This window comes from Nansenia antarctica, assembly GCF_963989245.1.
Source record: "Nansenia antarctica genome assembly, chromosome: 6".
NCBI lineage: Eukaryota > Metazoa > Chordata > Actinopteri > Argentiniformes > Microstomatidae > Nansenia > Nansenia antarctica.
Window position 1 is genome coordinate 58,691,136 of NC_137676.1, and position 21,040 is coordinate 58,712,175.

The 21,040-nt window shown below is 44.7% G+C and overlaps 2 protein-coding genes across 2 annotated transcripts; one reads left to right on the top strand and one right to left on the bottom strand.

Annotated features, from left to right (window-relative positions):
* Nucleotides 1-4,400: 4,400 nt before the first annotated feature.
* cUnh4orf33 (chromosome Un C4orf33 homolog) lies at nt 4,401-8,343 on the bottom strand. Its single transcript, XM_080533369.1, has 6 exons — nt 8,267-8,343; nt 7,766-7,946; nt 5,596-5,656; nt 5,218-5,269; nt 4,824-5,023; nt 4,401-4,514 (listed from the first exon to the last, which is right to left on the bottom strand). Exons 2-6 carry the CDS (start codon nt 7,944-7,946, stop codon nt 4,418-4,420), a joined length of 591 nt encoding a protein of 196 aa, XP_080389495.1. The 5' UTR covers nt 8,267-8,343; the 3' UTR covers nt 4,401-4,417.
* A 203-nt stretch (nt 8,344-8,546) lies between these two features.
* sclt1 (sodium channel and clathrin linker 1) lies at nt 8,547-20,213 on the top strand (the record flags this gene model as incomplete). Its single annotated transcript, XM_080534681.1, has 20 exons — nt 8,547-8,651; nt 12,331-12,383; nt 12,598-12,670; nt 12,865-12,920; nt 13,592-13,727; nt 13,969-14,091; nt 14,342-14,407; nt 15,054-15,124; nt 15,256-15,346; nt 15,464-15,555; nt 15,703-15,880; nt 16,085-16,183; nt 16,946-17,017; nt 17,458-17,532; nt 17,717-17,859; nt 18,141-18,333; nt 18,929-19,125; nt 19,497-19,575; nt 19,755-19,850; nt 20,154-20,213. The coding sequence occupies 20 exons, from the start codon at nt 8,547-8,549 to the stop codon at nt 20,211-20,213; spliced, it is 2,058 nt and encodes a 685-aa protein (XP_080390807.1).
* Nucleotides 20,214-21,040: the final 827 nt, after the last annotated feature.

Genomic DNA, 21,040 nt, shown 5'->3' on the forward strand with positions numbered 1-21,040 from the left:
CACTGATGTACAATCCAGGCCCTGAGGTGACAGTTGACGAGCGCCTGGTCCGTTTCAGAGGTCGCTGTCCCTTCAAGCAGTACATCCCAAGCAAACCAGGCAAGTATGGAATCAAGATCTGGGCAGCATGTGATGCCAGGAGCAGCTATGCCTGGAATATGCAGGTCTACACGGGAAAACCTGTTGATGGAAGGCCAGAAAAAACCCAGAGCATGCGTGTTGTGCTGGACATGACAGCCGGTCTCAAGGGGCATAATATCACATGTGATAACTTTTTCACCTCATATGCGCTTGGTCAGGAGCTGTTGAAACGCAAGCTCACCATGGTGGGGACAGTGAGGAAGAACAAGCCTGAACTTCCCCCTGCGCTGGTGTCAGCCAGAGGGAGAGAGATACTCTCATCAAATTTTGCACAGTATATGTTGAGATGTTGAAGAACTGATCCAATGTGTTGTTTGGCAGAGATATATAGAGTTTCAGGGAGTAACTGGCCTTCTTATTTGAAATTCTCAAAAACGGAAATGAAATATTCAATTTCTACTGTGTATTTAGTCACATTACAGTAATTTGGTCATATCTATGTTAATTCTTTAACATCTCACAGGTCTCAGCTTTCACCAGGTACCAAATTTAGCAAATTTGACCATGTAGTTTTGGAGATATGAAGCAGTTAATCAGACCGGTCTAATTAGACCGGGAACACCAAGGATGGGGGGGCAAACATGAACACAAATAGCCTCAATTCAACTTTGATTTTTTTTTGCATTTTAACTCATTTTAAGAGTGTCATAGCAAAGGATCTGAATACTTATGTACATGAGATATTTCTGTATTTAAATTGTAATACATGTACACTCTGTCATTCTGGGATATTGTGTGTGGAGTGTGTACCGATGGCAAATTATTTTAATTTAAATCAAGTCTATAACACAACAAAATGTGAAAAAAGTGAAGCCGTCTGAATACTTTCCGAATGCACGGTATATGTGAAGCTGTTGATGATGATGTGTGTGTGTGTGTGTGTGTGTGTGTGTGTGTGTGTGTGTGTGTGTGTGTGTGTGTGTGTGTGCGTGTGTGCGTGCGTGCGTGCGTGCGTGCGTGTGTGTGTGTGTGTACTCTGGAAATGTCGTGCATACAGTGCGTGGGTGTGCGTATGTGTTTGCATGGACCCGTTTGCCATTTTGCATATGCCCGTGTGTGTTTGCATGGCTCTGACATTCTCCTCTAATGAAAAGTCCCTCTCTCCCCCTCTCTCTTTCTCATTCATCTCGTCCCGCTCCTCTCCGCTGTATTGAGTGGGAGCTCATCTAGCGCTCATTAACGGTGACTGGCATTCATTTGGCTCCGCGGCTCTCTCTCCCCCGTCTCCCTCGCCCCATACCGCAGTCTACCCACGGCCCCTGCAAAGGCACAAAACAAAATGGCCGCCTTTGCCTGCAATTACCACCCATGTCATTACTGATGGCCCTGGCCCAGCTCTTCGCGCCGCACCAACCTAGCGTGAGCCGCCGCCGCCCCTAATTAATGATGGAGTTGTCAGACAATAATGAGGTGCAGTTAATAAGCATTTATCCAACAGACAAAGAGGTAAACATAACTCAGTGTTCCCTCCAATTAGGTGCTTATTAGGAGTTTATGCCTTCCGTTCCGTCGTAGGAGCAGCTCGGAGGTGGCGTGTGCTGCTGTATAACGATGGCCTCGATGTGGGGAAAGGGTAGAACAGGAAGGGGTACAGCTGACCTTGGGTTAGGCTGAAGCGTTGTTGTGGCTTGCTGAGCAGATGTTACCTTGCACGCGGACGTACGGCCAACGTCCTGTCACTGATGTTCACAGGCACCGGACCATGTCAATGTCAAGATCCACTGTTCAGTCAGGTGTGACGATGAGTGTGTGGTTCCTCTACTGTGCGTAACCATAACACACACTCGTATCGGAGCACACTGAACACTTGTTAAAGTGCTTGTAGGCTTCAGAATACCTCGGTCTATTTCATGAGCAACAACTCTGCTCTTGATCCTTCTCCAATTTTTTCATCAAGACTTGATCCCCAAATCATACCTCTTAATGCTCAGAACTTTAATAAGACCCCTTTCTGTCCCTTGAAGGGGCCAATGAAGTGAACTGAAAAATAGATTGGCAAAGATTACTTGAAGGTTTTTGACATTAAGTATCGTCTCCGTAAGCTACTTTTAAATGTTTCAGAACAGTTTGCTCCATTTGCGGGGAGTCAAGTATGTCTGTGTGCCTCCCGCTTCAAACACTTGGAGGTTGAGCAGAGGGAGCCTACTTAGCTACTCTTCAGACTAATTAAACGGGACCAGTTTTTGAATCTTATCAGGAACATATCTCCTGTGCAGTATCACATTACCTTTTTAAGTGTGTGTGTGTATGTAGGGGTGTGTGTGTATGTGTATGTGTATGTGTATGTAGGGGTGTGTGTGTGTGCATGCGTGCGTTTGTGTGTGTGTGACTGTATGTAGGGGTGTGTGTGTGTGCATGCGTGCGTTTGTGTGTGTGTGTGACTGTGTGTAGGGGTGTGTGTGTGTGTTTGTCGAGTTGAGAAGAGAATCACAAGCACCATGGCTGGCCCTGGCATCCCCCCCCCCCCACCTCCCTGTGCAGTAGGCAGCAGCAAGGTACCGAAGGCGATAACGAGGAGCTTAAGCAGCAGGCTCTCTCCGCCTAATCACTGGCGTACTTCAAACAGGAGAGCGCCAATTAAAAGAGATAGGGCTCAATAAGGGATTACGGCGAGGGCTTCGGAGACGGCCTCTACACGAAAATCAATCTCCTGTGTCTCAGGACCGAAAGTTTTTGCGAGCGCTCCAAGAGGCGGGGGTAAATATGCACTGGGTCCCGGCAGAGGGAGAGGTAAATAAAAAAAAATAGAAGGGAGGGGGTTGAGAGAAGACGCTGAGGTCCGACTGATCGGAGAAGGGGGTTTGCCGAGAGACTGGGGGTGGGGGGGGGGGGATTACCGCCACGGATCCGAAGGCTGTGCAAATGTTCGATGTTTCCGAAAGTAGGTAGGAAAGTTAAGTGACAGACTAAACATGGAGGCCGTCTGTCTGGGTGTTGTCGCAGGCTCTGCGATCGATCGATGACGCTTTCAGGGACATTTTTGTGGGTTTATTTGGCAAGGAAGGAAGGAGTGTAGGCTGCGGCAAATCTATATGAAATTGACATGCATGTCTGTATAGGTCCCAGTGAGGCCAAAAGAGCCTGACAGATATTCAATATTATCGGCTGAAATTGTCCTTTTACAGAAATATCTGCACATACTGCTCTGATAATGTACCGATACAGCACCAAAAGATGTTGGTCAGACTCACATTCTGAAATGAATGAATATAAGTAAGTTTTTGGTAACTAAGAGGATTGTTCACTGAACAAAAGACTTATTCTGTCACAAAGTGAGATATTATTTCACCAGTTAACATGCCTACTGTATAGCTAGTATCCATACATTTCAGAGTCAGGCTTTCTTGTCACTGCTTGGGTGTGTAGTTGCAGTTTGTTGACTCTCGTCCAGAGAGCGGAATGTACCACTTAGTTCGTCTTGGGGAGGGGTGGAATTAAACCATTATTGCAAATAACAGTGGTTGGCAAATATACAGTGCAGAAGGTATTCTAACAGTATGTTTTTAGACCGCATTTCACAGTACATCTTTGTAAATTAAATATAACTGAGCGTAACTAATATATTTCAGTGGGTGATGAGACTGAGCATCTTTTTGCCATTGTTTCTGTTCTGGATCCTGTGATACACATTTAAAAAAAGGAAAAGAAAAAAGAAACCAAACCAAACAAAGGGTCTGTTTTTTATTAAACCACTGGAGAAACAATACATCTGCAGATATATTGGCTGTCTGGGAAGTTATCCCCCCCATTAATCATTGGTATCTGATCCAAAAATCCAGTATGGGTTGGGCTCTAGTCCTAACGCGTAAATACAACAGGCCTGTGTTATGTCATTAAACATCATTTCCAAAAGGTGAACAAAGACAGGGGGGTGGCTGCTATCACATGACCAGCCGTTCACCTGCCTACACTAGGATTATCTTCTCAGACAAGAAATTGTATCAAAACGCCTTCAGTGTTGGCACACAATGGATTGGTCTCAATAAAGCAATACAAACATTAAACAGACATTGCAGACTTCGTAAAGTAGTTCATCTCATTAAAAAAAGAAAATCATTATAAAAAAGAAAGCCTCTAGTGCAGCAAAAGAAGCTCCCTGCTCTCGAACTGGGTCACACTCAGTGGGGCCAATTGAGGTGACGTCTAATTCCCTTTGACAACCTGATAACATATATCATGTCAGGGCGGCTGACATCATTAACTAATAAAGATCGATTGCACTTTGTTCCCCGCCGTTGACTTTGGTCGCCCTGTCATCGCTCGTTTTTCACCTCCCTCAGCATTTTCCTTCCCAGAGATCCGACTCGGGCTGTACCCAGCCTTCTCCCATGATGCTTTGCAGGCAGAAGTCTTGGAAGTATTCCAGGAGGTGGCTGTGTGTGTGTGTGAGAGAGAGAGAGAAAAAAGTCACTTCCTCAAGGAAGGTAGGGAGGCAGGAAGGATTGCGTTTTGAACCGGGCCTGAGCATACAGTAGTCCTCGGCTAAGAAGCACTGTCAATAGAGATTGTCCATTTGAACAACTGAATAGGTTTGAATTCACGCCAAGTTGGGTTAAACATAATACATATCCTTTTCTTTTTTTAACATTTTTTATTTACTCTAGTCTTTAGTCTAGGACGAGGCTTTATCTGGGTCTGGAGAACAAGCCCTAACATTGACAGTGTCATAATCACACACTCACAAGTTAGGTTGTTGACCCTCCACCAAGTCCTGCCTGGGGACGGGGTACAGGGCCTCGTAGGTCCTGCCTGCCCCAGAGCCGTGGATGGCGTAGGAGTTCATCTTGTTGATGTTGGGTGGGAAGTAGCTCCAGGGGAGAAGAGCCTCCCCCGTCCACTGGTCCCCCGTCATGTTGACCGTGAACGCCAGAGAGAGGCATTGCTGAGGAACGCACAATAACAACACCAAGATAAACATAGTTGGATTGAACCATCTGTCAAATATAGAAGGGATTGTCGGCTTTTCCTTGTAAGTCTGAGGGAAGAACCTGAGACTTTTTCCTCAAATGAGTTTTCTTGAGAAGGAGGCAAGGACAGAGGACGCAGGGGAGCCAATCAGAACATCCGTCAGCCTACCTGGAACGCATGTCCTCTGCCAGAGAGCAGTAGCACCAGATGTTGTCCATGTCTGCAACGCAAAGTAAGACAAACTTACTAAATAATACTACCTGTCTCACCCACCATGTCACATCAACACACATTGCACTCTGGATCCACAGAACGGTAATTTGGTTATTATATTGGTTGTCTTATCATTTTTCATATTCTTAATCTGCAACATAATAATATATGTTGTGCATGTCTGCAACGCAAAGTAAGACAAACTAAATTCGTATGTATCCACTGCACTGTACATTGTTTGACCACTTTACCGTACAACATAGGCCTACTGTAAAAAGAACTGAACTTGACATTTTCCAGGAGTCAAATATTTCAAGTAAGTGTTTCACTTACGGACAAAGCTCCACCTCAAGGTACTTCTCAGTGGTGCTGTCAAGGAAGAATGATTCAACCACTATGGAGATAAGAAAAGAAATTCGAAAAGAATAAAAAAGTTATATAAGTTAGAAATGATGGGCATTCAAAATCATACTCACACAGAAACAAACAACTCTTCAAGGTTGTTCAATATAGGAGCCATTCCTGAGTGCCTTTATCTGTCCACCAGAGAGCAGTGTCCCTACAGAGGACAATAGATAGGTGATCAGGAAGTATGCACATACTGTACATGGGAGATTCACACCATGGCCTTTTCTCAGAAACCTTTCTTGCATCCTCCCCTCTGTCTGAAAAAGCTTTGGAGGAGGATATCTAAGGGGAGGTACTTTACTGTAAGTCTTCTCCTCCAATGCGTCTTGAGTAGGAAGCAATTCGAGGACGGAGGAGAGTTTGCGAAGAATCATGTTTCTAACAATTGAGAAATGGCCAAACCATACTAGTACCTGTCTCACTCACCATACTACATACTATTGCCTGTCTCACCCACCATGCTACATACTACTGTCACCCACCATACTACTACCTGTCTCACCCACCATGCTACTACCTGTCTCACCCACCATACTACTGCCTGTCTCACCACCATGCTACTGCCTGTCTCACCCACCATGCTACTACCTGTCTCACCCACCATACTACTACCTGTCTCACCCACCATGCTACTGCCTGTCTCACCCACCATGCTACTGCCTGTCTCACCCACCATGCTACTGCCTGTCTCACCCACCATACTACTACCTGTCTCACCCACCATGCTACTGCCTGTCTCACCCACCATACTACTAACTGTCTCACCCACCATGCTACTGCCTGTCTCACCCACCATACTACTGCCTGTCTCACCCACCATGCTACTGCCTGTCTCACCCACCATTCTACTACCTGTCTCACCCACCATGCTACTGCCTGTCTCACCCACCATGCTACTACCTGTCTCACCCACCATGCTACTACCTGTCTCACCCACCATACTACTACCTGTCTCACCCACCATGCTACTGCCTGTCTCACCCACCATACTACTACCTGTCTCACCCACCATGCTACTGCCTGTCTCACCCACCATACTACTGCCTGTCTCACCCACCATGCTACTGCCTGTCTCACCCACCATTCTACTACCTGTCTCACCCACCATGCTACTGCCTGTCTCACCCACCATGCTACTACCTGTCTCACCCACCATTCTACTACCTGTCTCACCACTATGCTACTGCCTGTCTCACCACTATTCTACTACCTGTCTCACCCACCATGCTACTACCTGTCTCACCCACCATGCTACTACCTGTCTCACCCACCATTCTACTACCTGTCTCACCCACCATACTACTACCTGTCTCACCCACCATGCTACTACCTGTCTCACCACTATGCTACTACCTGTCTCACCCACCATGCTACTGCCTGTCTCACCCACCATTCTACTACCTGTCTCACCCACCATGCTACTACCTGTCTCACCCACCATTCTACTACCTGTCTCACCACTATGCTACTGCCTGTCTCACCACTATTCTACTACCTGTCTCACCCACCATGCTACTACCTGTCTCACCCACCATGCTACTACCTGTCTCACCCACCATACTACTGCCTGTCTCACCCACCATACTACTACCTGTCTCACCCACCATGCTAAATAAAACTACCCACCATGTCGCATCAACACCCACTGCACTCTGGATCCACAGAATGGTAATTTGGTTATTATATTGGTTGTCTTATCATTTTTCATATTCTTAATCTGCAATAAATCAGAACTCCACCCCAGTAATTAGGCCTACTTGCAAAGTTCCATAGTTCCTGCTTGCCACTGAAGATGCAGACAGTGGAGTCAATGGTCTAAACATTGGAGTTTTTAAACTAACACTTTACTTCACTGTCAGGAACAGTAGATTTTTGCAACTGATACTCACTACTGTTCGTAACCTCACTTCACATAAAAGCAACAGTAGAATAATGTTTTTAACCTTATCACATGTAAATACTGATCTGTTTCAGTTGCTGGTGTGAACTGTCATGTGAGTATCCTAATACAACCTGGACGATGACCACCAGCTAGGTCTGATTATCACAAGGACAAGAACCAGGCATGGCCACTACTGCACTTCCTCTTCCCCACCTTCATAGTCCCAGAGCCCAGGGAAGGGCTGGCCGGGCCGGCCTGGCGGCTCCGCAGGGTCGTTGAAGAAGGGACCAGACACCGACATCTTCAGCCCCCCGTCCCCGCGGGAGAACTTCAGCCTCAGGGGGTCGTGGGTCACGGGAAGGCTGTCCCAGGTGTGCCCGATCACAAACTCCATCTTGAACAGTATAATGGTGCTTATGGTTACAAAATGGTTTATTGAAAGCATTCAATTGAGGAAATTGCAATGGGGTAATGTAAGTGGCATTAAACACTAACACACTATAGAGATATACACACATCTCTAACACACTATATTCCAAGTCATTATTTTTCTCTCTCTTTGTCCTCTCCTCATTATGAAAGTAACATGTAATGGGATCACAATTCAGTTCAAGACACACACAAATCTGATGGTTGCTGATGGTGAAATCCTATTGGACACAGGTTATTGGAACAACCTATTGTGAATAACAGTTACACAGAGGAAATACTTACCTTGGAAAGTCTGAGTCCTTTGGACGCCAAGTGAGTAATGCACACAATGACTTGATCACTATGTAAGTCGTTTATGAGTGATCAAGATAATAATGCATCTGAGGAGCATCAACTTCCTGGTGTAGAGGTCCCTAGTGGCACTGGTGGCCTTCCTAACTTGCTGCTGCAAGCTACTTTACGGAACTAACAATGCAACCAGTGATCTCATTCCATAATTCTTCTAATCTAGAGTAATACCAGTTATAACACATGTATGCTTGTTCAGCTGAAAGCTGGATGTATGAGTACCGTCAGTCATGTGACAGTATTGGTGTTGGTGGAGTTTGAGGGCGGTGCTTCTCACACAAGGAAAGACCTGATTCGCTTACCGCAGACGAGTAAAACCGTAAGTGCTCATGTATGAGAGCAGAATATTTCAATGAACGTGGCCCATACAACTTTGAACACTTTATTGTGATCTAACAAACAAACAAACAAAAAAAGGTTCCTTGCATTGATTGTATTGTATTGTATTGATTGTAACCTTAACGTGTTTTTGTCAGTTTGTGATTTTAATGTTGAATGTATTGACTGTATGACTGAATTGAAAAAAAATATTAAACAAACAAACAAACAACAACAACATATCACTCAATATGTGTCCAATAGATTCGATTAACTTCAGTGGGTGTGTTACTGACATAAATGTAAAATAGGCCAACATCTAGACTTCCTGCTGGGCATGAACATTGTGTGCATCATCATGCTGTGGTTAGTTGATGTGTAAATATACATTGTTTCAAGTATAAAAATATAAATAAATACAAATATAATTTTTGCAATAAAATATGATTAAAACTTTCGTTGTGTATTCTGAATTAATTGAAAAAGAAGAGAACGCACACCGCAGAAAACTTGGGCGAGGTGCTGGCAACGGAGCAGAATACTAAAGAATAAAGTAGAAGCTGCACACTCTCGTTCCAGATGCAAAAGGTGTATATTTATTATATTTATTGACAACGGTTTCGGCCGTGTATTCTGAATTATCATATAGCCCAGCATGCTTTGTGTGTTGCTATTCAAGACCGTGAATATGGCTTGTTTCTGTGGTTACCAGAACTGCCCAGCCTGGGGGTTAAATCATAGAATCACAGGGTTTTTAAAGCATTATCACCCTGTTTAAACCAAATTAGTACACAATTAACATATTTCCCAGCATGCTTTGTATGTGACTATTTGTGACTGTAACATGTTTACCAAGGTTAATCTATTTCCACTCTTAATCACCATATGAACTTTAGTAATGTATATCTGCTATGTGTTGAATATTGTATCAGTGGTGCAATTAAATGTTTTTTAACAAGTATTAATAACTTTGATGATCTTGGACCTTGAGGAGGCAGTTAGAAAGTTGTTTCTATCATTCTTATCACACTAAACATAGGCCTATTTACATTTAATTAGTTAGTAGACACTTTTATCCAAAGCAACTGACAAAGTGATAGACTCATCCTGGAGTAAATTAGAGTGTTGCTCAAGGGCACACCAGTAGTGGTGTTCCCAGGTGGGATTTGAACTCATGACCTTCTGATCACCAATGCAACTCACTATCGACTAGGCCACCACTACCCCTATACTATTATTGCATTACACCTTAAATACCAATTTGACGAGACACACGATTGAGTGGATATTAAACATGATTTATTTGGCCTACAGTATACATTATTATATATTATATATTATGTTCTTATGAATGTCATCTTTTAAATAAAATAACCTGTATTTTACTCCAAATGTTATGTTTAAACAGAGTTGGATTGTGCAGAAACAGTTAGTATCTATCTTGTCATAGCAAAACAAATATGAATCAAGTTTCTCGATGTACAGGTTTCATCAGCACCGATATGTACCAGTGGATGCCAGTTGCATCCAACACAACAAGTTTTTTTAGCGAAATACATTTTAAAAATCATTTTGGATTTCCCTTCTTTCTAATTAGAAGACCTGTAATGTAATGCATGTGACCAGCTCGCAAGACTACAGAACATGGCTTGTGCAAGGACATCCATGCAGTTTTTCCTCGGAACTGTTTCAGTGTTTGTTTTTCCCATGTAATGGGGACAAAATATAAGGTTGCACAGCTTTGTTTTGATTGGCTCATTTGGCTTCGCTCGCTTCAAAACGGACGGCGGAAGCATCGAACCACATAAACAGGTACCTTTCTGACCTTCTATTACACAGAGAATATATATTAGGATTATAGCCCAGGGTGGCGCAGTGTGTGCCATTGATGAGTCTACGCGATGCATTTGCCCTCAACCTCTTGATCTGTGTCTGCATCCATCGCAGCAATCAGTGCTGTCGCTCTGTCTGTCCGCTGCTGCCTGAGACCTCTAGCCAGCTACACGGCTACTAGCTAGCTAACAAGCGTCTGACGCCTAGCAACGAGCTGGGAGGAAATAACACGTTGACATGGTTGTTGACCGCCACTGACACAGGGCATCCGCGGTGTCTTGAAAAGTATTAAAAGTTGATAAATCAATTTTGGGAAAATCAAGACCCTTAATAAGTATTAAAAAGTCTTATCACGATTTTATGAGGTCTTGCATTTTGTTGGTATTTTTCTGAATTAGACTCTGTCCAAAGAGTTTGAGTCCTAAAAACGTTTAGTAAAAGTTCGTGAATGTATTAGTTTTATTAAAAAACAAAGATGAACCGGAAATTGTTTTGTATGATAGTGGTCTAGTCTATTGCAAACTAAAACTGTTAAGTTAAAGGTGTCACTGATGTAAACGGTTACAGCTCGAAGTGGCGGTGAGGTCTGGAAAAATATTGACACGGTCTTTAAAAAGTCTTAGAAAGGTATTGAAATTAACCTCAAGATTCCTGTTTATACCCTGTGACACTACCCGTGCTCCACAGACACATCAACCATACCAACATCATGTAACTCAGTTAACTCAGTTAGTTAAACTAACCATTAGTCCTGGTCTGCCAAATAAACCACCTGTTGTTGAGCTAACTAGTACTTAACTGTACTAGTACTGTCCTATAGAGATTGTCATTGTTGCTACTACATTCATTGCTAAGGCACTGTTACTGCTGCTACGTACACTTGACATTATTTGACTATTGTTGTTAGTATTGCAGTCGTTATTACTGCTGCTACTTATAATACACCCTTATGATCTACTACTGTCACTGTTTTATTATTACTGTATTATATTGTGTTGATTGTTGTTGACTGTGTTGTTGAACGAGGAGCAATTAATATATATATATATAGATATATATATATATATATATATAGATAGAACAACATACTCAACCAAGCTTGTATGTCTGTGCTATCCCCCATCCCTGTCTGAAAATCTAAAGATGTTTTCTCACGCAGATTCCAACATGTCAACAAAACGTGATCATGGTAAGGGGACGACTTTGATGCACTGTCTGTCTGTCTGTCTGTCTGTCTGTCTGTCTGTCTGTCTGTCTGGAACGAAATTGAGCGTTTCGTCAATGTTGCAGGGATTAGTGTGACCCCAAGTTTATGATCAGATATTTAGCTATTTTGATATTTAATTAGACGTAGATGATGCCTATGTTATTTGGTTCAGCAGCTAGATGGTTCATTTCATGATGTTGATGATCATATATTGCAGTCCAAAGGCTAAACCCGACTCAAGATGGACACTGCTCTCATGCATCAATAGCACCGGTACGTACAATTTACCACATAAATAGATATTGGGCCGGTTTCACAGACAAGGCTTAGGCTAAGCCTAGTCCAGGATTAAATCACACTTGCAATGGACAAATCTCCATTGAGGATGGTTTTTAGTCTAGGATTAATCTTAATCTGCGTCCATGAAACCAGCCCACTATCTATCTATGTAGGTCCTCTATCTATCTTTATGCATGCCACCCACGTTGTCTGGGTCTCGCTTTGCCGTGGCACCGTAATGTCCTGTGACCTGTGGTTTGGAATAATGCATCACAGTAATGCACATGGTAGATAATTGCTAGAATAGATGCAAGGGAAAAGACTAGGAGGGAGCTGATGATGTCTGCAATATCTTTTCAAGGGTGAGGAGGCCAGGCACCCAGAGTCTACTGCCCCCTGGCTTTCCGATAAGAGGTAAGAAAGAAACATTGCTGTTGGATAAATTATACAGGAAAGTGTTTCCCAACTGTAAAAAACCAGAGCAGTAGTAGAGTAGTTATGATGGTTTATGGTTGTTTATGGTAACTCTGCTCTGGTTTGTGGTTGTGGTTATGTGTAGTTACTACTCTGCTGTGGTTTGTGGTTGTGGTTGTGTATAGTAACTACTCTGCTGTGGTTTGTGTTCCAGTATCATGACTCCGCTCCTAGCAGAGTACGACCACCACATGCAGGACATGACAGAACAGTTGCAGCACTACCAGGTGAAGTTATGATGATTCTGAAATCACCTGACTGGTGATATCATGTATGTACTGCATTTGCAAGACAAATCAGAAATCATAAAAAAATATATATATATATATATATATAATAAATATAATATATATATATATATATATATTTTTTTTTTTAAAGGAGCATTGCAACAACTGTATTTTTGGGTTTCAATCAACAGATCCAGATGACAGATGTCAAAGTGAAGTTGGAGAGGGTTGTCAAGGAGAACGAACGGTAGGGTTTGAACTGTCTGAAAAAGCATGTCTGTCTGTAGTACAGAAGGAGAAGGAGAAATACTTTGGCTCTATATCACCATGTGTGTGTGTGTGTGTGTGTGTGTGTGCGCGCGCGTGTCTCTGTCTGTCTGTCTGTTTCTCTCTCGGTGTATGTGTCTGTCTGTCTGTCTGTCTCTCTCTTGGTGTGTGTGTGTGTGTCTTGGTGTGAATCTGTCTCTCTCCTGGTGTGTGTGTCTTGGTGTGAATCTGTCTCTCTCCTGGTGTGTGTGTCTTGGTGTGAGTCTGTCTCTCTCGGTGTGAGGGGTGCAAACTTGTCACCTTTCTGCTAAATTAGCCGTTTTTACTTCAAAATATGTCATCCACGCGAATCATAAATATACCCAAAAATATATATATATAATATATTAAACTCCACTGCTGTAGAAATAACTTTTAGCTGCATGCAGCTAGGTACACTTCTAGACAGTGTTGGGGACAGTCACAGTAAGTTAGGACCGCTGCTGAGACCATCATTAGTGCTAGCGCTATCCATTTAGCACCGTTAGTGCTAGCGCTTTCCACCCCACCCCCATCAACCAAAATGTTATCCGCGCATTGATAATTTGTCTTAGTGCAACAAAAAAAAAGTGTCACCTTTTTGGCCCATCACCAGTTTGCTCCCCTGCTTAGGCTGCATGCAGAGCTGAGGGAGTCTGTGGAGAGGCAGCTGCAGGCCCTGCCGGTGGGGGCCGGGGTGGAGGGGGACACGCTGGGGGACGAGGGGGTCATCCAGAACCTGCAGGAACAGATCCAGCTCTCTGTCCAGGTGACACACACACACACACACACACACACACACACACACACACACACTCACACTCTCACTCTCCAGTGTTTTGGTTATATTCGTTTCGGTGACCCACCACTGCAAGATCTTTACCGCCACTCATCTTTACCGCCCCCCCCCCAAATCAGAAATCATAGCACTCCATCAGACGGTGTGTATGATTAGTACACTTACTTCTAATGTGTGTGTATTACATTTTTATGGTATTTTTCCACCCCAGGAGAGAGACCAGGCCATGGAGCTGTGGCAGACAGCAGCTCAGGAGTTAGACAGGCTGCAGCAGCTTTACCAGAGAACGGCCTCTGACGGACAGCTCCACGTTGCAGAGCGACAGCACCTCAAGGTATACCTCAGTTTGGCCACTAGATAGAGCCATTGGTACAGATTATACCACATCGCTGTATAGAACTATAGTTATATTATACTACTAGTTGCTGACTATTGCAATGTTTAGAACCATATGTAATACTATCACACATGTTTTGTTTTGCTTTGTGCACAAATTATGATTAATGTTATGTACCTGGGAGAATAATTGGGCTACAACAATCCTCATTTATTATTATTAATAATAATCTATTGTCTTGTCATAGGATCAACTGAGTCAATTTCAGCAGCACACACAGAAACTCCAAGTGACCAATCAGAAAACGGAATCCGTGAGTTTCAGCCAATCAATGAAATCACAATGACGTTGCAATATGTAATGTACAATATGGGCTAATGTGACAACACTCCTGCCCAAATTGGCAATTACTCAGTAATCTTATTCAGCTGCAGTTAAGATAGATATTAAACACACGACTTGAAGGTAGTCACCAGCCACTTTGTTGCATAACACACACACACACACACACACACACACACACACACACACACACACACACACACACACACATGGTCAATGTGGCCCTGCTATAGAGAGAGAATTACCTGAGAGAGACAGTCCCACCTTCACCTGGCTCTGTAAGCTTAGAACACACACACACTTTCCATCTGCTGAGTGTTCATTCTACCAGACGTATGTGTGTGAGAGGAGAGTAACGCTATATCCTTCTGATGCATCTTTAATGAGGGGTGTGCTGTGGGCTTTCCCCTCTTTCTTTCTCTCTCTCTCTCTCTCTCTCTCTCTCTCACTCTCTCACTTTGTCTTGTTTCTGTATTTTAGTCCTAGCGTGTGGGAAGTTCCGTCTGTGTGTGTGTGTGTGTGTGTTTGTGTGTGTGGCAGGTTCAGTCTGTGTGTGTGTGTGTGTGTTAACCATGCCCAAGCCTCACCGACACACCTGTCTCTCCTGTCACAACCAGACCAACCAGCAGTTCCTCAAGACGGTGACGGAGCAGAGCGGGGAGATGGAGGAGCTACGCAGCCAGCTCAGGTGACCACGGCAACACCACTAGATCCAAAACGGCTGCTGCTCGAGATCCAAAATGGCCGCCCGTTTAAGGTGGTCCCTAGCTGCTGAAGTTGTGTTTTTTTAAATTAGTCTTTTCTGCGTCCTGTGTGCAGGCAGACGAAGGCTGATCTGAGAACAGCCACAGCCAAGGTGGAGGAGATGACCAAGCTGATGCAGAGCGTTCAGGGCCAGATGCAGAGACGGGTAGGAGGGCAGCAGCTTTGTTTTCTTCTCACACTTTGAATTTCTTTATTTCCATCATTAGTGCACTTATGATGTGTTTTTGTGTGTGTGTGTGTGCGTGTGTGTGTGTGTTTTCAGGAAGATGACGCCACAGAGGCTCATGGGAGAGAGGAGGCCTCCGATCGACGACTACAGCAGCTCCAGTCTGCCCTGAGCCAGGCGGAGGCCAGGTAAAATACACACACACACACTGCACTCCTCCCCATTCTATCTCCCTGTCCCTGTCTCTCTCCTCCCCTTCTTCTACCCCTCTCTCTCTCTCCCGCCTCCTCCGCTACTATCAACCCTTCCTCCCCTCCTCACCCCCCCTCCCCCAGACTGAAGGCAGCGTCCCAGGAGGCCGAGGGGGTGCGCAGGCAGCAGGTGGTGTGGGAGAGGCAGGTGGGAGAGCTGCAGGGGCGCTACGCCTCCGTGGAGGAGGAGAAGTACACGGCCATCGCCAAGGTCCGAGACTCGGTCCAAATGGCTGAGGAGGCCTCGCTCCTGAAAGACCAGGTAGAGAAAGTAGTCCTTTTTCTCTCTCTCTCTCTGTGTCAACAATCCCTACCTCTCTCTACTTTTTCCTTCAGTTTTGGGGCTAACTTGCATATCATGTAGTGTTTTTTTCTAAAAACCATTCAGAAGAAGTCTGAGAATAGTGTTTGTGTGTGTGTGTGTGTGTGTGTGCGTGCGTGTGCGTGCGCTGTCTCCTCTACCCAGGCTCTGCTGAGGGAGAAGCAGAGAGCAGAGGAGCTGGAGAAGATGAAGGAGGCCGTCAAACAGCTGATCCAGGACGCAGCGGTCCGCACCAGAAAAGAGGTGCGAGCCTTCACCCTGAATACACATTTACCACATTATCTGGGGGGAAAGTGACCATAGAAAGAAAGAGAATGCAACCAAGTGATGGCAGGCAATCATTTCTTGTATTTTGTTTTTATTTATTAATTTATTTGAGACCCCCCCCCAGACTTTAGCCTCCGCCTCAGCCTCATCCCCAGCCCATATCTAGCCTTGAAGTACCCCTATGCCTGAACAACGCTTAGGTAGTGGGTTCGATTTCCTCTGGGACCATATATACTGAAAGATGTATGTATGCACTCACGGCAATGTAAGTCACCTTGGATAAAAGCATCAGCTAAACGGCATACATCATTATTATTAACTCCAACCCCAAGCTTTTGGGTCTCAGCTCAGCTCACTCTCACTGCATGGCCTTCTAGGCAGGGACTGTGACCAATGGTCTATTAATGGAGCTTAATTAATAGTCTTAACTCCCCTCAAGGCCGGTTTCACAGAAAAGGCTTAAGTCTAGTCCAGGATTAAATCACACTTGCAATGTAAAATCTCCATCGAGGATGCTTTTTAGTCTAGGATTAGGCTTAATCTGCGTCTGCGTCCGTTAATGTAGCCTAGTGTCCGCCACGTCTCCGCCTTGACTTCTGTCTCCTCGGCCAAAGTCTGTCTGGCTGTCGCAGTCTAAAAACCAAACTAAACAAAAACGTGGAGGAAACGTTTCGTTTTTTTTCAACGGCCCCAAACCCACCTGACGAACAGGTGTGTGTGTCTGTGTGTGTGTCTCAGGTGGAGAATGTGCGTCGCCAGTGTAACATGCAGATCCATCGCCTGGCAGAGGAGCTATCGGCTCTGCAGCTGGTAAGGCCTCCCTCACATAATCCCTAATTCCATTAACTGTTTCAATGACGGCGATCAGCAGTAAGAGAGCAAGAGCGATAAGACATGTTTCTAGCTCATTGTTAAGCAGGTACTTACAAAAAAAGTACTGGCTAATACAGTTATTACTTGATGGAAATCGCATTAATAATGACATTAGCTTTTTAATCGTATTATATACTCACTGACTCAAGCACCACTTTGTGCCATTTAATATCAGTTACTGCAGTTGCTGAATGGTGCTGAATTTATTGAGTTACGGTGCTGAAAGTACCTCTTTTTACCACATAGTTACTGGGTAAACACCAGCTGAAACTGGGCTTTAAAATACAGTACCTTGTCTATCCCTCTATCTTTTGTGTTACCATGTTGTTTGTCCCTCTCTCTCTCTCTCTGGCTCACCCCCTCTCTCCTCTCCTTAGGAGTGTGCCGATAAAGAGTCTCAGATCGAGAGGTCGCTGAGGGAGAGGAAGGCCGTGGAAGAGGAGCTCGAGACGGTAGAGTAAACCACATGAAAAACAAAAGAACACTCCTAATATAGGTGTATACTGTGTGAGGAAGAGAAGCTTACACACACACACGCACACCCCCCTCACCTGTACATACGAACAGGGGGAAGGGGGGGGGGGGGGGGGTGATGAGACATGAGAATGCGCTGTTATACCTCGTCCATCACCACAGGTGTACAAGGAGTGCAGGGGAGAACCAGAGTACAGGAAGATGGACGCCCTCCACCAGCGCTGCCTCAACGCCGAGAGGCTGAAGGACGACACACACATCACCCTGCAGAGCACCCAGAACAAGATGAAGAAGCTGGAGCTGGAGTGAGTGCGGGAGGGGAACGCGTAGGGGAACGCGTAGGGGGCGTACGGTAGACGTAGGCGTTCTGTTGTGTCCCAGCGACGTTGTGCGTGTCGTGAGCGTCTTTCCCCCTCCTCCTATCTCCACCTGTGTCGTAGTCTTCCCTCTGCTTTTTTTCTTTCTCGTACCTCGCCTCTCTTTCTTTCGATCACTCCCGTTCCTCTCGGTTTTCTCTCTCTTCCTCTTGAGCTCCCTCTGCTGTTGGCACAGTGTAATAACCCGTCACCCTAACTAACCCCCCTAGTTACGGCGAGGAGCTGTCCCGGTGTCAGGAGGAGGTGCGGCGGCTGCAGGCTGCGCTGGCGGGGGCGCGGGACGACTGCAGCGGGGTCAGCGACCAGAGGCTGCAGCTGCAGACGGAGAACATGCAGCTCCGCAGGGAGATGGACGAGCTGCGCAAGACTAGCCTGCTGACGCAGAGGCGGGCCAAGCAACAGGTAGGGAGGGATGATGGGGAGGAGGGGAGGGTAGGGAAGGAGCTGTCGATGGGGAGGGACGGAGAGGGGAAGGGAGGGACGGGGAGATGGGACAACTGTGCAAGACCAGCCTGTTAGCCCAGAGATGCGTTTTACAACAGGTTGGATGGATGGATGGATGGACGGAGGGAGGGACAGAGAAATGGATGGACAGAGGGAAGGAGGGAGAGAGGGAGGGATTGGGAGTCGGACGAACAACACGTAGGAGCGAGTGGATTTAGTTTGTCTAGTTTAGTCTCGTGAAAAAACATTGACCACTACACCATACAGGATCCAAGATGGCCAGGGAACAGAGTGCTGATGTCCCTCTCCCATGGCATCAGGTTCATGAATCAAACAAGTTAGACTAGGTTCATGGTAAAAGAAGAAGGAGGAGGAGGGAGGGAGGGAGGGAGGGAGGAAAGCATTGTCAACATTATTCATCATGAAGTATCTTTTGGAGTCAGATACATAATGTAGTGTTAACTTGTGTTTGATAAGACATACAAGATATATCTATTCTTCAGTGTTTTTATTTTCATGTTCTTCACACTCACCCCCCCCCCTCTTCCCCCAGGTCTCCCAGATGGAGCAGGAGTGCAGTCGGAAGGAGCAGGGTCTGGACGCCAGGGTCCGAGAGCTGGAGGAGAGCAGCCGTAGCTCCAGCGCTGACCTGACCCGCCTGCTCTCCGCCCAGCGGAAGACCACCCAGCGCTGGAAGGATGAGGCCAAGACACTAACCAAGGCCTTCGAGAACAAACTCACCAGCCTCAAGTAATATTTTTTTGGGTTATATATTTTTCTTTAACCTCTATTTTACTAGAAGGTCCCATTTGAGGTCTGAGGACCACTTAAGATAGCAACTCCAGTAGATTCTATTAATTTAAGGCAGGTTCAAGGCTACAAGTCTATCCAAAAACAGAGACATTTGGCCATGCATTTAGTTCAGTGTGTCTGCAACGCAGCACCTTTTTATGGTCTCTTTTTTTGTGTGATCTGAATTGTTTGAGATTAGATTTTCTCTCAACACTGCATTAAAGTAAATAATGAGAAACCAGGGGGAGAAAAAGAGGAAGTCTGAGGTTTCCTATTTATTTCTGAACTTGTTTTTTCTTCCTTCATCTTGTATTGTCTGTTGGGTTCAGGGGAGAACTAAATCGACAGAAGCAACGCTCTCAGGAACTGGAGATCCAGCTGGAGGCTGACCATAACACCATTGTAGAGGTGATTTTCACACTGGCGCGCGCACACACACACACACACACACACACACACACACAGGCACATTGATGGATGACAGAAAATGTGTGGTGATCATGAGATGACCTCTATAACCAACTTTAGCTGGTGTTTTTGATACCATGAGGTGTAAATATCAATGTCTTGCTCTCTTTTGGGTCCAGTATGAGAGACAGACGGCAGAATATCAGGAGAAGAACAGTCGTCTACAGAGGCGCCTGACGCAGGCAGAACAGAGGGCAACCACCGCATCACAGCAGGTAAGGGTCCTCAGATGGCTCAATGAGAGGCGCTCAGTGATGATGTCAGATACTTAATTATCCAGTGGGATGCAACATTCAGAATGTTGCTTAACGCCTGGAGAGCTAACATCACCCCCTATTCTACATGTCAGAGAATCACGTCTCCTACACAAGACATTCTCTAGTCAGCATTCTGTAAGGTCATGCAATCTTGAATAAAAACGTGAATGTTGCCAGGATGTTGTGAATGTTTTGTAATTGTTCATTAGACATTTATTAGACATATATGTCTTTCTTCATTATTCATTTATTTTCTTTCAGCTCAGCATCATGACATCACAGAGGAAAACTGCGTCCATGATCGACCTGGAGACACTATGACATCATGTGCCAATCGGAGCTAGTGCAATATGAATGTGTGACTGATAGTTAGTTCTCTGAGATATTTGTTACGATGAAATTCTGAAAAATTTATTTGGATTAACATATTTTGCTGTCTTTGTCATCATTAAAACAAATTGTTTATTGTTTTTTAAGCATTTTCTGAGTACTTGGCCTATAGGAACCAACAACACCCAGGAGACAGGGAATGTGGTCTAGACATTACAATATTATTTACAGCAAAACTAGCAGTTCAACACAAAGGTCACCCCAAATCCGTATTGATTAACCTGTCCATCCATGGAGAAATCATACTGATTAACTCATTAGTCATATCTCCGCTCACATTTACTTATGGCACTACTAACTCCAGATGATTCATTCTTCAAATTATATGAAAGCAATTTGTTTCAGTTTATTTGGATTGGAAAACCAGACAGAATTAAACAGTACTATCTATGTAATGAAACTATCACAGTATTGAAAGCTTATTTTGGCCTTCACACAGATTGCAACATCTCATACATTACAGCAAATAACCTGGTTAAACTTAAATATACTTATTGGAAACAAAATTAGTTGTTAACTAAAGCATTCGTTGAAATAAAAAATAAAGTTCAGGTGTCAGGTTGCAAATTATTTTATTGGTACACTGTATAAAATAAACGGTTCCTGGAGGCTCTCGGTGTTCTATATCAATATCACTCTTCCATTTTAATGTACATGTTTGGCTGGAGTGTGGAGTGTGCCTGTTGTCCCCCTTAGGGCATTATTTATTTCTGCCAACGATTGAATTATGGCCGCCAACCGGGTCAAGAACTCACGCC

Excerpts from the sequence above, each read along its gene's own strand:
- cUnh4orf33 (XM_080533369.1), bottom strand. The coding sequence starts at position 7,946 with ATGGAGTTTGTGATCGGGCACACCTGGGACAGCCTTCCCGTGACCCAC. Across the intron at positions 5,657-7,765 it reads TGGGCTCTGGGACTATGAAG|TGGTTGAATCATTCTTCCTT; the intron begins GTGGGGAAGAGG and ends TTATCTCCATAG. Across the intron at positions 5,024-5,217 it reads GCAGAGGACATGCGTTCCAG|CAATGCCTCTCTCTGGCGTT; the intron begins GTAGGCTGACGG and ends TGCGTTCCTCAG.